The 16,683-nt window shown below is 37.4% G+C and overlaps 1 protein-coding gene across 1 annotated transcript in view; it reads right to left on the bottom strand.

Annotated features, from left to right (window-relative positions):
* Window positions 1-16,683, bottom strand: part of PRTFDC1 (phosphoribosyl transferase domain containing 1) — a 41,889-nt gene that overhangs the window by 9,249 nt on the left and 15,957 nt on the right. The window contains exon 4 of the mRNA XM_084204977.1: window positions 9,929-9,994. Within this exon, the coding sequence (XP_084061103.1) occupies window positions 9,929-9,994 (66 nt within the window). The remainder of the gene's footprint in view (window positions 1-9,928; window positions 9,995-16,683) is intronic.

Genomic DNA, 16,683 nt, shown 5'->3' on the forward strand with positions numbered 1-16,683 from the left:
CCTGGAGAGTGTGCTTTAATGCATCCTGTCTGACAGTGAAGCATAATTAAGTGTTTCTTGAGAACAGCTTTGCAGCCAGTTACACATCTAATAGAAATTTCATTCTGTCTGTGTCTCCTCATCACAAATGACACATATGAAGGAAAGAGGATTAACATGGATCCAGATATGCCTCAAAGGTTTGTCTGGTTATAGGAGTGATAGTCTCCTGCACATGACTTCAGCTGATGTGTAAGATCTCATGTTTACTGACTAACTTGACAAGGAAGGATTTTGGTGGACACTGTCTCTCATCCACAGAGTCAAGGAGTCCAACTGTTGCAAATCATATAGACTGGGGAAGTTCCTATAAGGTGTCTAGGCCAGAAAACACAGTTACTGTTTTGTATTATGCTCATTCTCACTATTTCCTAAACACAGAAGAGGATTTTCTGTACTACAGTGGAATCCTGTAGGTAAGGCGGTGGAAAAGCCACTATAAAATATTTAGATATGAAAACATTTTGTAATTGTAAGTAAGCAGGCATCCTAACTGTTCAGAGTGATACTTTAATCTCTGTTATCATTATACAGGGTTACTGTGCCTAAAGTCTCCATACATTTCAGTCATTAACTGCTGCTTACAACTGAAGGCATTCAGAGTGGTTTGCCATCCTCTGGTATACAAACCCTCTCCTGCAAAATATTCTGCTGGAAAACTGACTGTGTTGCTGCCTGTCCCCTGCCTTTCTACTGTTGAAGCAGTCTACAGATAGAAGATTTCAGAAAAGGGATGGAATAGCAGAGTAGAAGAGCAAACTGCCAAGAAATGTTTTGATATACAGCATCCCAGACTAGATAGCGGTGACGTCCAGCTAAAACTGGTTGAAATAGAATAGCTTATCCTTGATCAGATGGATAGCAGAGGATGAAAGAAAAATGCAATAGATACAACAAATTAGTACATTGTCAGTGATGTCACCATCATCCTAAAGGCACAGCTGGCTGCACCAAGCATCTCTTGTGAAAGGTCAGTTATATGGAAGACCTTATTCAGCTTCACTGTGAAGTCCCCATGTGAGCCGGTGGGCAGGGGACTGGTAAAACTCATCAGCTTGTGGTGCTGCAGCAGTCACTGATAGCTGGACAAATAGGAAGCTAAAGAACACTGAAGAAAAGATCCTTCTCAAGTATGTGTGTTTGAAGCTCCAGTATCACATAGATCAAGAATGTTTTGTCCTTTCAGATATATTTGAAGCAATTACAAAGAAGGAAACCACATGAAAAGAAAAGTAATCCAGCCTTCTGGACTCTGTCTACTTTTGAAACTCAGAGAACAGGATATAGGAATATTTACTGACATGTTGACTAGACTAAAGATGGCTTAATTTCTGAGCAGAGCCATCTTCACCAATACAATCTCTGAAGTACATCCAGAAATCTAATAAGGATGCTAATATATCTTAGAGTGAGACAGAATACAGTCAGTTTTTTAAAATATGCTCTGGAAAGGTTTATACATTGTCCAAATAAAAAGGGATGCAGGCTTCAGAGAACGAAACACCTTCCTACTGAGTCATTGCAAAAGAATCAACATTGCCAAGAATCAGCTGCCCTTACTGATAGATCAGAGGGATGGCTGGGAGCTCATAGATTTGGATGATTCACTCCGTGTTTACACAGCTTTTTACCAGGTAGCTGGCAGAAGGTAGGCTGGTGCAACACAGAGTCAAAGAACACAAGTTGGAAGGGACTCTTAAGGACCAGCAAGTCCAACTCCCTGCTCTTTGTAGGACTACCTACAACTAAACCATATGACATTGACCATTGCTTCTTGTAACTCTGACAGGCTTCAGATCCCGACCACTTCCCTGGGGAGCCTGTTCCAGTGACTTGAACACAGTTTCAATGCAGAACCTTTTCCAACAGTCCAATCTGAACTTCCCCTGATATGGCTTCATTCCATTTCCTCCTGTCCTGTTGCTGGTCACTAGAGAGCTGTGTGCACTGCCCATCTTGTGGAACCTGTAGGCTGTGATGCATGCACCCTTCAGCCTTCACTTCCCAAGGCTGGACAACACAAGTGACCTCACCACTCCTCAGAAGTCTTGCCCTTGAGCCCTTGCACCAACCTGGTTGTCCTGGACGCACTCTGATAGTCAGAAGTCCTTCCTGCATTGTGGCAGACCCCAGCACTTCAGGTGAGGCTGCCCCAGTGCAGAGCAGAGCAGGACAATGCCCTCCCTTGCCCTGCTGGCCATGCTGTGCCTGGTGCCCCCCAGGACAGGGTTGGCCCTTCTGGCTGCCAGGGCACTGCTGGCTCAGGTTCAACTGGCCATGGACCAAGACCCCCAGGTCCCTTTCCATGGCTCAGCTCTCCAGCATCTCATTCCCCAGCCTTTACATATAATAGGGACTAACCTCATTCCCCAGTCTTTACATATAATAGGGACTAACCTGTCCCAGATGGAGAATCTTGTTAAACTCCATAGAATTGGTGATTGCCCAGCTCTCCAGCCTATGCAGATTTCTCTGTAAGGCCCCTCTGCCTCTGAGGGAGTTCACAGCCCCTCATGTTTTAGCATCATTAGCAAATTTTCTAAATGTACATTCAATTCATGAGTCCAGATCTTTTGTAAAAACACTAAAGAGCAGTGGTCCTAAAATTGTCCTCTGTGGTATTGAATGCAAAGGGGTGCTGTGGAGTTTAAAATTCTCCGGTTTTGAGTGATCAGGGCACACACAACTTGCAACTCTGTACATAAACACTTGAACTGAGCAGAAATAATATTTGTGGTGTGAGCTGGATCTCCACAAAAATAAAATTTGCATTTGCAATATACATTTCTAGACAGTAGTAAAAATGGCCCATAGCAGCATGTCTTGGGTCATCTGGAAAAAGGAGGTTTTTGACAATACTAGTACTATGTAAAATAAGGAAGAAATAATTTCTAATCCCCAGGTAGCATGTGAATCTTTCTCTCATCCTAAAGAAACTCTCTGTGAATGTTAATTTTTTAAATAATGAATAGAAAACATGCAAAAATTGAAAATCTGTTATTTACTGCCTTTAAAAGCCACACACATACAATGCAGGAAAGTATGTTGTTTTTACAGTACATTAAAAAAAAATCCTGACTTGCAGTAAGATGAAAACTACTCCGGCACTGAGTCAATACATTTCTATTGTTTACCTTCCCACAGGTCAGTAATAAATGGAACAATGTCAGCTAACAAGACCAAGCAGAGTAATGAGAGCATGTCTGCCTCCTGCCTGACAGTAGTAAGTGCTATGGAAATTATTTTTCATCTTCCTGGAAAAGAATAACAATTTTTTTCTAGACTTGGATTTTATGTTCCATTCGGAAGACTGTTTTCAAAGGAAAACTGCTATGAAATAGTAGTACTTTGAAGTTAGCATGGAGTAAGACTTTGAGGAAAACTGTGTCTTTGAATTAATATAAAATGTGAAATTTTAACAAGGTAAAAATTCTAAGCTGCACATTTAGAAAGGGGGAGTATTTCCCTGAAAGTCAAAACTACACTTTAATAATCAAATAAACAACTTCATTTAATGCAACACTACAGCTACGAGGACAAACTCAGCCCACACATGTATAGCAAGAAAATCAGGTAGGTACATAAAGAGGGTATTTTCTCCTTACATGTTGCAACATAAAATCAGCAGAATAGCTGATTTTTTCTTTAACAGAAAGAAAAGAACAGAAAGAACTTAAAACTGAGAAAAGAAAAATTATTTGAGAACTTCAAAAAATACCTTAGAGTGAAGTAAGGTTTGTAGCAGGAAGTAATAGCTTTTATTTAATTAACAGCCCATTTCCCAGTGGGGGAACATTTTTCACAAAAGAACTTTGACCTTTCAGCCCACAGCCTGAGAGAGACCACAAAATACCTTCAACAGCTGAGCCTGGGAACAAAAATTCAGAACTGCTGTATGCACTCAAAATCATGGACTGAATAAAATAGTGGCTTTACAGCACATTATAATCCTCCACTGCAGCTGCCCTTCAACTCATTTATCAGTGCTCCACAGCTGATAATTTCCTCTCTTATTTTAGCTCAGAGGAATTCTTAACATTTTTATCTGCCCCTTGGTCACAGGGCAGGTGATTATGTAGGGCAATTGCTTCTCTTATCCCAAATTGTTTGATTACCACATTAGGTTAAAATAAAGAGTTTCTCCCAATCTGTACTTAGCTTTATGTTAGCTGATTTTATTCAGACCAACAGAAGGATCTGCATGCTTGAAATTTCATTTCTTCCAACTATATCAGTTGCCTACTAATAATTTCATGTTGTTAATTCCACCTTCAAACTTTGTCTCATTTACATCCTACAGTATGCCAGTACTGTACAGCAGGCTTCCAATGGATTAGTTTATCTAAAAGAAGCTTAAGTAATGACTGTGTGATAGGCAAATATGCAACCATATGGCAATATAAATTTGACAATGGCAAACAGCTTAATCCAGTAGGGCACAGTAAAAGACAAAAAACTGCTCACATTCACAAAAGAAAATTAGGTTCACCATTTTAGCAGTGATGACAGTTGACTATTGATATAACATGCCTGATATATGGAGGCTTCTCCATCAAGCCTCTAAATCAAAATTGGTGGTAGTTTAAAAGATACACTGTAGGTAGTGTAGTGAAGAAATTATCATTCAGGACCCTTCATTCTAATCACCCAGAGGATGCTTTTAGCCCTTAAGAGAAAGGAATCTCTAAACAAAGCCCTGTTTGTGATCAGGCCAATTAACTGTCCTGGGAAGGAAAAAAACAAAGGGAAAAAAATGAACCATAATGTGGGAAGATTGGCATAATTTGGATGATGGAAATGCTTTTATCTTCAAATCCCCATTGATAGCCTGAGTTCCTTCCTGTCTCTTTCTTGGATAGAACTATTTTTAAACTACTTGGGAGTACTTGTAACATGCTGTTAGTTATACCAGCTTGCAAAGTATGCATGAATACACAGTGTCAAGAAAAGGTGAGTTCATTTATTTGTCCGCTTCTAAAAGTGAAAGCATATTTGTAAAAAAAAGAACCAACCCAAAAGCCCTACCACCTTCCCCCCACAAAATCTCTTTTTTATCAATCTCTACTTTCTTTTTTTTGTTTTATGACAGTAAGGAGATAAAAAGCAACAATATAGTGTATTTTGATTCCCTTTAGATAAACTTCCATTCAGTAGTCTACATTTTCAGGTAAATTCTTTCTGAAGACACCTTTTCATGTGTATTCCATATCATCAGAATTACATAAATTGATAATGTGATTCTTCAAACTGAATTTTTAATGGATTATCAGTTTACTCATCACACATGCAGTACTTGCTTTCTTAGCATTGCATTTGGGGAACCTCAGGTACCAGTAGTTAAACAAGACATTTTATGATAGTGCTATAAAGCTGAAGAATCACCATCTAATAAAAATTAAATAAAAATGCATAAAGTTTCAGTGAAGAGGTTCAAAGGTAGCTAAATGGACTCCTGTGAGAAATGAAATAATTTTATGTTATGCACACAGGGATGAAATTCACAGATATTAACACTTCATCACAATGTCAGAAGATAATATGAAAAACTTCTGTAAAATGAGACATCTAGCTAGGAACTTTCTACATGGTTCTAGAAAAAGCCACATATGTCTGATTTTCATCTTTTCTGTTGGGCTCATCCACATCTTTCAGCACACTTGGAAAGACAGCTCTCTGAACTGTTGCTGGAGCCTATGGCATGCATAGAAAATGGTTCAATAAAATAGGAATGAAATGAGAGGCATAAGAGAAGAAAGTGAAAATGCTTTATGCTCCTGGAACACCTTCCCAAATGACAAGCTGGGCAAGAAAATGGTAGACAGTGGATAAATTGATTTAGGCAAGACCTATAAAAGAAGTTTGGAGATTTTATAGCAAAAATCCTGCCAGAAGGAATTAAGAAGAGCTGCATGGAGGATATCTTCTTCTGAGTGAAAGTTCTTTTTTGTATGAGCTGATCAGTCATTTTAGGAGACCATCAGAGTGAGGATGCAGTGCTCAAACTAATACAACAAAGTGTAGAGAAAACACAAATACTCACTTTCCTTTTTTCTTGATGGCTACTTATGACCTACACTTCACTGAAAATGACAGAACCACTGGCTGTCAACAACATGTACTTAATGTGTACAAGGGGAATTCATACAGAACATAAGCATTGACAGAATTTTTGAAATTCACTGGCTCCATAAGTGTATAGTACTAACTGTATAACTACTCTGTCTCAATTCAAAGTTCTTATTAACTTAAAAACTAATAATGATTCTTTTGTTCACTTTCTAGGCTATATAGAAATAGCATATTTCTATATATGACAGTATACATGGATCTAAGTTTGACATCAAATATATTATACAACTGTAATAAGTATTTAATTGCAAAAATATATAAACTTTAAATTTATTATTTTATCTAACTTGTCTCACTTGCAAGGAGAAAGTGGTATAGGAGCTTTTTGAAAGGTTACATCACATATTTTACATATGGAGTGATATTCAGAATTATTCCTGTCATCAGAGATTTTGGACTACAAAACCAGCTCCTAAGCTCCTCAGACAAAACATACATGCATACAAATATAAGAGATAAATGGCAGTGCTACTCACAACTCTGGTACAGTTGAACTTACTGAAGTTTCTAGATGCTTTAAAATTTACTTTGCTCAAATGTCACAAATGGTTGAAAATATGTTAGGAATTTTTACAGTATTATACAGGATGGTTACAGTATTGATACAAAGCAGAGTTATATTATTTGTTCTTTCACCTCATCTCCATACATTTTCATTGCCATCTTATTGTAAAACAGATTTCTGAAAAGTAATTGATTATCTCCCATTTTCAAAATGTTTTCCCCTTTGCAAACATTAATGATAAATTTTACCCAAGTGAGTATTTCAGCTTTAAAGCAACTTTGAAAACTAACTACTTTACTATGAAATCAGATACTGAGAAACTTTATGTTCACTACTTACATGATTAAAGGAGAGATTATTAAATTATTTTTTTTTCTGGATAGAAATGCTTACAAAGCATTAGAGTGTTAAGCTATATCAGGCTTCATTATTCAAGTACCTTAATTAGTGATTTGTGCCATGGAAAACTTCATTCTTGCCTCAGTGACCTTCTTCACAGAAGAATAATTTCAAATGGGGGATGATTTTCTTCAGGTAACAATTTGGGCAGTTTGGGTCTATATGCCAACTCTCATAACATTTCTCTTTTCTGTGGTTTGGGTCATTATACATTTTTGCCGGGCTTATAATAATTTTATATACAAAAGCATATTGTACAGAAGTACAGAGGAGGTATTATTCTGAAGAGCTATTAACAGAGCTAAGAACTATTCCTTAACAGCCTCTTTCTAATTAGCTGTTAAAATTTTCTGCTTTCTTTAAGCTTTCTCAGAAAAAAAACCCAACATTATTATATACCAGCATGTTCACTCTGTTTTTCCAATAGGCAGCAAACATGCCTTAGCTCTTCACTGAGATTATAGGCTAGCTGAGGTTCCAGGTATTATTACTTAATGAAAGGCAATTCAACATCAAAATCTCAGAATCTTTTCTCTGTAAAAGAAAACTGTTTACTTTTCAAAACTGTTTACTTTTATTGATACTTTTCAACTTTACAGAAACATAATGGAACTTATATTCCAAGCCCACACTTGTGCTTTTGAAAACACCTTCCATGATCAGTAAGTTAATGAGATTTACCTAGTATATTAATTTTTCAATATCATTACAATCTTTTCTTATTAACCACTCCAGCAGGCAGAGGAAGAACACAGCTTGCTCGATAGCAAAGTTGAATTTTCTGAGTAAGTCTTCAACTAATTCACTCAGTGACACTGGATGACTACTGAACCAGCAGTTTTAAAAGGCAGCAGCTAAAGAGAGGTACTAAAAACACTTCAAGGAAAAGATTTACATGGCCTGTAGGAGGCTCTGAATCAACCCACAAATGGCTCATTAGTAAAATGTGCTGAATACTTGCTCTAACTGCTGAAGTCAACAACAGATGGAGGAGTTGGCATCTGTGGACATAAGGCCACTCCTTCACATATCCAACTTTAGACATGCAAGCATGAGCATTTGAGCCTCAGCTTTGCATTCCAGCTTTTCAGTCGGTAAAATCAGTCTTAAGGGAACCCTGTTCTCACGTGTTCTAGTAAATGCTATTTCATTATTCCTACCTCAGCTGTGTCACAGACAGCCCCACATACAAACAAACACCAAACAGGCCCAAACAGGGACATCTGCTCCCCTGGCAGTCCCAGCTCTCCCTTCCTGCCCCACTTCAGCCTTCATACCCAGCACTGGGCTCCCCTCCTGAGCAGCAATTTATTCCCAAAGCAGCTGCCTCACACCTACCCTAGATCCCAGCCTCGTTGCCCAGCTATCTTAAACTATGCTGCTGCTCAGTTTTCTCCCCAAGTATCTCTCAGCCTCCCAACAGCCAAATTTTGTGTCCCATTCCACACCTGGGAACAGGAGAGCCATGCCACTGAGAAAAAGATTACCAGGATTTTCATTGTAAGAAAAAATTTACTTAATTTTTGATAAGAGCAGGACAAAATAGGGTGAAACCTTCCTTCTCTCTCATACACATGTGGATACAGATAAATACACAATAGTCTTGCAAAAAATAATGCTTTGCCCAGTGAATTCAAGTGAAACTGGAAATATCATATCTGGAAATAATATCTGCAACCATTAATCAAGGAAATTTGGGATTGGAAGATGAGGAAGGAGAGCTGGGCCTGGAAGTTTAGAAAGTGTTTGAACTATGTGCAAAAAAAGAAATGTTAAGTAAGATGCACCGCCAGTTCTGCCTGTGAGGCAGAGAAACATATGCAAAATCATCACAGAAAAACAGGTAACTCCAGTGTTTGAATATTAGAAAGTAGCAAATTAATTAATATTTCCCCAGAATATGATTAACACTTTAGTGGTAATTAGGAAACAACACCCAGCAGGAGTATTTAGAAGTGTAAATTGAGTACATACATATCACTAAAATATTCTGAGTATAACAGCATTTTTTAAATTTCAGTTCTAGTTGCATCAAACCCTATTTAATATTAATGAAATATTTAAAGTTGTTTTCCTCTTCTTCTTCTTGTGTGCTATAGTACAACAAAACAAATGAGTTTGCTGTTGCTCCATTTGAGTGCTTTGAAGAAACTGATACTATCTAGAACCACCTAATAAGACAGTGACTGCACATACAGTACAAATAACAAGATAAGTATTATGTTGCCTTAATGCATAAGTAAAGAATCCATTTTTTGACCATTTGCCACACAGACCATTTGCCTAATGAAATCAGCCTTCCTTCCTCTTCAAAGTACTGCTTTGTATTACCATGGTTGGATGAAAATGGCCTTTTCACTGCCTCAAACCACTTTCTCTCCTTATCACAAGGCTCAAGCTTAGTGCAGATTCAGTCATATTGCCAGCCTGATGCTGAAATTAAAAATCCCATTTGATTCTCTGAGTGAAAGGCTCCTCAAGTGAATTTTGTGCAGTAGGCAAAATGGTATTAAACACATATGCTGAATTCAGCAGAGATATGCACTGTGCAGTTTGCTTGTACACACCAAGGCTCCATGACATAAACAAGCTAAGGGGAAACATTACAGCACAAATTTTGCCCACAGTCTCACTGATGGTACATGTATAACCACTGGGAAATCCTGCACAAGGATGGAGAGGCAACATTCTGACCTTTTTGGGCATCTGCAATCTGAAAACACTGGCATCACAGCAATTTAATACAGAAGAATAAATAACTTTGATTCCAGTATTAGTATCTGACAAAAAATATACAGCTCTTCTCAAGTATTTTCAGTGAATTTACCTTCTTTCTTAAATATAAAATAAACAAACCTTGCCAGTCAGCTTTGAAAGATCATCTCCTCCAATTATCTGCATATCTTGCATAGACTGATCATTCTGAAAGAAGAAAGATAAAATTTTGAAATTGGTTATAACAAAATAAAAATATAAATGTTACCTTTTTTTAAAAAAATCTTGATTTCTAGTCTTAGTTATGAATATTTTCTAATGCTTGTTAGTACTGGTGTGCAAGAAAACCACACTCTCACTTCTTCCTGTGACTTCCTGCATCTCCTGCTTGTTTTTAAGCCAACATCAAACTCTAGGGTTTACTGGACTAGAAAAAGTTGCATCTTTCTTTTTAAAATAGCCTTCCCTTGCTTGCTATTTCTTAGTATGACAAGGATTGAATAACATATTTATCCCTTTCAAAATGGGAGGAGAGGAGCATCTCAACACTTGACCAAACACCTGTAAGCACATTCTTGGTTTGGAACAGCTTTTGGAAACACAGGCTAAATGTGCTTACGTCAGCCCTTTTTGGAGAAATTCACTTCATTTTCTTCAGGGGAAAAAAGTTTTGCAAAATTTACAATCAAAAATCTTTTCAGTGTGCCATACAGTTTCCAGAGCTTTGTTTATTCAACTGACTCAAAGATAAAATCCTTGAGGTGAATTACATAAATATGGCAAATCAGGTTGAACTAAACGCAACAGAATAGTATGTTTTGATTTTCCTATTAAAAAGGTTATTTTTTAAAGAATTCTTTTCTTGCTGAATTTGTTTTACAGACATTTCTGGTTGGAATTCCTTCTGATGGAAAATCTCAACCAGTTCTAGCTTCCATTTATTATCAGCAGAACACGAAGTTAAGATCACAAAAAGGAGACACATGGAAGCCTTACTTTTAAGGCAAGACAAAAAAGGCCTTAAAGAAGGTGGCAAATTAAAAAAATACACAGTCATGGCCAGGCTATATGAACTTTTCAGAAAAATCAAGAGCAGAAATAAGTATAGTTAATGTGGGGTTTTTGCCAAACTGATGCATGTGCTAATCTAATCTTCCTACCCATAGGAAGATAGCGTGAGTCCAATTTTGATAATAGCTCCAGTAGCAAAATGTGACACTGTGGTTTACTGGTAACACCAGGAAGCTTCATCATTACAAACTACTGACAAATATACAATACTTGGATTCTCTGCTTTTATTTCCTAAATCCAGAACTCTGAAGCCAAATGTTTTTCCACAGGTAAATAGTGGCACATCTGTACTTAAATTGTGGGTAAAGACCTACAGGACTAAAGGATTTAGAGCTGTTCTTCCCCTCCCAAACCAGGACAAGCAGAGGCAGCACTCAGAGGGTCAGAGCTGCCCCCTGTGCAGATGGAACCACACCTGTCCATGCTCACAGCCCAGGTGGCAGAAGTTTGGGGACTTCCAAGCACCTTTGCAAATACCTGACCACAAGCAATCTGGCAACCCCAGGAACTATTTGTGGCCCTCATGGGAATGGATTGTCTAAGTTAAGACAGCTTTCCTGAGTAACTGTAAGCAAAGGTTGTCAAATTGCACAGATGAGAATTTCTCCAAGCTTGCATTCTGCAGACCCACCAAAAGGCTCCCTGGCTTTCACTCAGACTCTTCTCCCCACAAAACTCTGACACCACAGCTTTGTAAGAGGTCCTTAGCAGTCATTGCTTCAAAAGACAGTTTTCAGACCTGCCTTCACTTTTCCTGCACCGGATCTGGGAGCTTTAGATAAATTTCATGCTGCTCTGATCCGTTTCCCAGGAAACAGAGCTAGAGCAGCAATGAAGGTTACATCCCATACATTTTCTACTATAAGTTTCAATATTTCTTTTATTTTCGTAAAGAAAAACAGAAAAAGAAGTCCAAACAATAACAAAGCAAGTAACTGATTTTCCCAGAAGATTATTTTAAAACTAAGTAAAAAGTGGAGATTGAGAAGATTTTAAGTTCAGGCTTAAAAGCATAAGTCTTTTGTTGTAAAGCAAGACAGGTCACTCTTCAAAAGTCAGGCATGTATTCAAGTCAAGACTATTATAAGACTATAAAAAGCAGATTGTTTCTAATATCTACCACAGCATGTGTAACCAAGGCACTGACAAAATATTTTTTCATTTCCAAATGAGAAAGTGTAGAATTTCATTAGCAACCAGCACACAAGAATTACTGAAGAGGCAGTTTGCCCTTAAGCTGCTAGTTGAGAAAGAGAAAGAGAAAAAAAGATAACAGTGAGGTGCAATGATTAATGAATTTATTTATTTTTCACAAAAAAAAATCCCAAATCCTCTCTTTCTACAGTATTCACAGCAGCACTGTTTCCTTTGCATTTGGTATTTCTGGCTTCAGCTGAAAGGAAGATGCTGAAATAGCATCTTCATTGCTGGCAAGCAGCTAAGCAAACACAAAAGCCATTGAGAGCAGGGGGATCACAGCATCCCGTCAGTCTCTGCATTCACACATCGGCTGTTGGGACACAACTGCACACATTTATGAAAACCCTGGAGTTCTGACTGGAGAATGAGTGCTGGCAAAGGATAAGGCTGAGTATTTATAGTCCCTAAAACCATATCATTTTCTACATGGTTTTTCTATACGCAGCTCAGACCCCTCCAGACAAGGTATTTTCAAAAAAATTAAAGAAATTCCTTGCATCACACTGGAGAGCAATTCTCTTGCTAAAAAAAAATTAAATTCAGATAATTTATTTTAATGCCATTTATAACTATCTACACTTATCACTTAATTCATGTTGTAAAATACATACCTGCCAAACAGCAAGGCTCAATACCAGGGCGTGACATTACCCTGATCATAATGTTCACATAGATAATTTGCACACTATGGTTGCCATGGGAACCTCTCAGTGCAATTATTTTTTCTGAGTTCTCAGTTTATAATCTCAAAATAACACTGCACTAAATGTTAAATATAAGGTACAATGAATGTCAGGAAAGAAAAAAAACCTGTTCATTCAGTACCAATTAATGTCAATTCAGAACTGTTTGTTTAATTTTCATAGTCTCAAGTCATTCAGAGCTTCTTTCTTCCTTTGTGAGTTCTTCCAACTGATATAATTAAGTCTTTGAGATTTCTTATAAATGCAGAAATATGAATTGAAGCTTCATTTTCTGTCAGTCAAAGTTCCTCAATACTTGTTTTATAATATCCCTAAATGCTATTAACCTTTTTTTTTTTTTTTAATATTTGACATTAAATATATTGGCTTGGATAGAGACAGGTCTAAATCATACTATATTTTGGTTAATGTAGCACAAAATTTATTGCAGCTGTTTCTGACAAGACGTGATGCATTGTGTCACATCCCCACACCTCATCCCAAGCTATATTTCTATTTTTTTTTGGTGCTTAATAAAGCTGCATTTTCCAGAATAAATCTCAGTTTCTTTGGTTTTAATTAGTGGGCTGTGGTTTTTCACTTGTTCATCTTTGTCTTATTATTTTAGTTAATTCTGGAATACTTGATTAATTAAAGCAAGAATGTTATTTCCACCACCATTTTTCATGGCATACAAGATAAAACTTCAGCTTTCTATGTAGATTGGAAGCATACATATTTAAATTCCATCTATACTAAGTCATGTGTTTTGAACTGGGTGGGGCACAGAATTATTACATCTCTTTTACATCTCTTGAGATCAACACTTGGGCATAGTTCAAGTTACAACTGAAATGAGTTGGGTGGTCTCAGGAAAATTCATTATAAACAGCATTGCTCATCTGAAAATTGCACCAAACTGTGAACATCTGTTACTCTTCTGAAGAAAAAGAATCTGGAATACATTAATACTGGGCTCAGTGAAACAAAGATTCTTTAATCATGGCAAAAAAAAAGCAGCTTTAACAGAACAGTTTAAATGCATAACTAAATTATTAAATATGGACACAAGGTCATTATCACACATCTAATTACTACAGTCTGCAGAGTTCATATAGAATTTATTTAAAAATGTGGTTACCTTTTTCTCCCAAAATTCATCAGGGAAACTCAAAACAAAGAAGAATGTGACCATCAGGCACTGTTCTATGTCGGTTTTGTCCCCTTGGGTCTTACAGCAGATCCTCCAACCTGGGAATTCCCATTAGGGCAGCTCTTTCACTTCACACCATCATTCCACCTCCTACAACTGGGTTTTCCAAGAAGGTTTTGAACAAAAAGAAGTCAATAACAGACCACTGAGTTGTCCCTTGGATCCTAGTATGTAACAAAATTGCTTTGCAACTTGCCTCCTGAGAAATACTTCAAAATATGAATAGTTGGTGGGGAAGTGTCAGTATGGCATTTACAGGATCTGTTAACCTATTTTGGCTAATAGGTAAAGTCAAACTGATATTTAAAGTATGGCTATGAAATATCCTCAGTGAATCAGCAGAAGGTGAGTGGTAGTATACAAAATGCTGTACTTAGAAACAACATCCACTTGAATCAATACAATTTTGGGTTTCTTCTCTCAAGAAAAACAGCTAAGAATAAAAGACCTCAAGGGTGTAGAAAATGAGCTGTCAGTTTTCATGGCAGGCAGCTAGAAGGACTATCCAGGCTTAAGCAGGAACAACTAGTTCAGAGGGCAACTAGTAAGTACTGTTAATCTGGAGACTTGTACAAATGAGTGAGAATGGTGTGAATCACTTCCAAGTAAAGACTAGAAAGTTTGCCTTCCTTTACCCAGAACCAAATGTATACCAAAGGCCAGACTGCAACCTTTGGGGTACACCCACATTCAAAATAGTCAAGCGCCAGGTCACTGATATATTTTTAAGAGGTGCCTTGAATACCTTGCAAACAATCCAACAGTGCTGAGCCAAGTGGGAATGGAATCCAGTAAACTGGCACACACCCACTGCCAGAACAACCCTTTTCCTGCAAGGATGTACAGGTACATGTGCCCTGAAGCACTGACAGCTTTGAGCAGCTCTGAGAGCTTTAAAGCTGCCTTCCTGAGCTGACCACACCACTGACTCTGCTGCACTGAGCCTGGCCTTATTGCTATTGCCAGGATTACACATGATAGCAAATTTTAGACTGCATTAGATGTATATCTAGCAGAGTTCTAGTTACCACAGTGTAAGACATATTTTACTTATGTAGGGGTAGATCTACAATGTAACTCATGTAAAGATTTACTTATTTTTTACTCTATTTCTTCCTTGTTGATATTCCTTAACTAAAAGCTCCACCACTCAGGTTTGGAACTGCTTCAAACTCAAGCTAGTCTATCCAGTTCCAGGGAAGGCCAGAGTTTTGCAATGAGGAAGTTGGCTTTGGACAGAGAAAGACAAACAGTGAACTTATTGACAGCAAGGTACTCCTTATCAGCTGACCTGTGGTAACACCTGGGTATAGTTCTTCCCTACTGTAAAAGCAAGGCAGGTCTCTCCACTTTAACAATACTCTGGGAAACAGTAAATTATTAAACTTAATAAATGGAATTGCTTGTAATCATCTGTTCAGACACTAAGCAATTTTTTGTGTACCAGGGCTCCTGCATGCCTTCTCTGTATTTAATCCAAGGAAGGTAAGCTATCTTAAAAAAGGGCCAAACTGTCATAAATCGAAGCAGAACTCAGACCAGTTAACTTGGCTAATAAGGATTATAGGCAATAAATTATTTCACTTTTTAATTTCTGATTTAGCAATTAAATTTTCTATACTTGCTAAGCATTGGTTAAATGGGTTCTTTTGTTTAAGAATGAGGCAGTAAGATTGCAATACCACATATCACACCATATGGCAGAAACAACATCCAAACACTTAAAAAGTTCAGCAAGAACTGAAATCAAGAACATACTAGAACAAAGATTTTCACTTGTTTGTATATCAGAAACACAATAAATCCTCAAAATTCAGCTCAGTTTTCATATACTATAATCTGAGATTTCCTTGTACTCTTGCTTATTTTTATTCTTTAAGATAATATTTACAACATAGAAATTAAATCTGTGTATGTTGCAGGATGAGAAAAGGTATTAATATTTTCACAGGGCTCTTCAGTCATGTAAGGTAAGGTTACGATCACATAATTTTTCTTCAGAGATGGGAAGCAAATAAATTTTAAAATTTACAGGTAAAAGAAAAGTTTAGGAAGCATACTTTCTGGAACTGCTATAGTCCTTCACAGGTACTCCTCTTGGGCTGCCAGGAGGCATTGCTAAGGGTGTGTACTTTTTTGATAATAATGTAATACCAGCCCACACTCTGGGAATAGCAGACGTGGGATGCTTTTCCTCCTCAGCTCCATAAGCCAAAGAGTGTAAGGAAAATTCTCCTCCTGCTATAGTAATGCAAAAGTCATTGAGATCATCAATCATGCTATGGCCAACTATATTGGACTTGATAGGAAAATGTCCATTTGAATTCAAGTCCACAAAAACTGGAGTATCTTTTGCACAATTATTATTTAGCAATAAATGCATGAACATTACAGCAGTGGAACTAGAAGTCATGTTTCCCAGCCTCAACAGAGGATCTTAGCTTGCCAACTCAGACACTATTAGATCCACATCTATGATCTTACCCCATTTTTTAAACTGTATTGTGAATTAATGATCAAAAGTAAATGAACATTGTGAAAAAACATACAGAGAGTTTGTAGCTCTGTACTAAAAACCCTGTCCACCTGGGGATTCCGCAAGAACAAGAGAAAACAGCTTTCTCTAGAATAACCAGAAAGTGCTAACCTTCTGACCCTGACTATCATTAGTTCCTAGAACCTCATGATAAAACAGAAACAGAAGAAGAATCTTGAACTTTGTCAAATA

Source organism: Fringilla coelebs (genome assembly GCF_963513975.1).
Source record: "Fringilla coelebs genome assembly, chromosome: 1".
Taxonomy (NCBI): domain Eukaryota; kingdom Metazoa; phylum Chordata; class Aves; order Passeriformes; family Fringillidae; genus Fringilla; species Fringilla coelebs.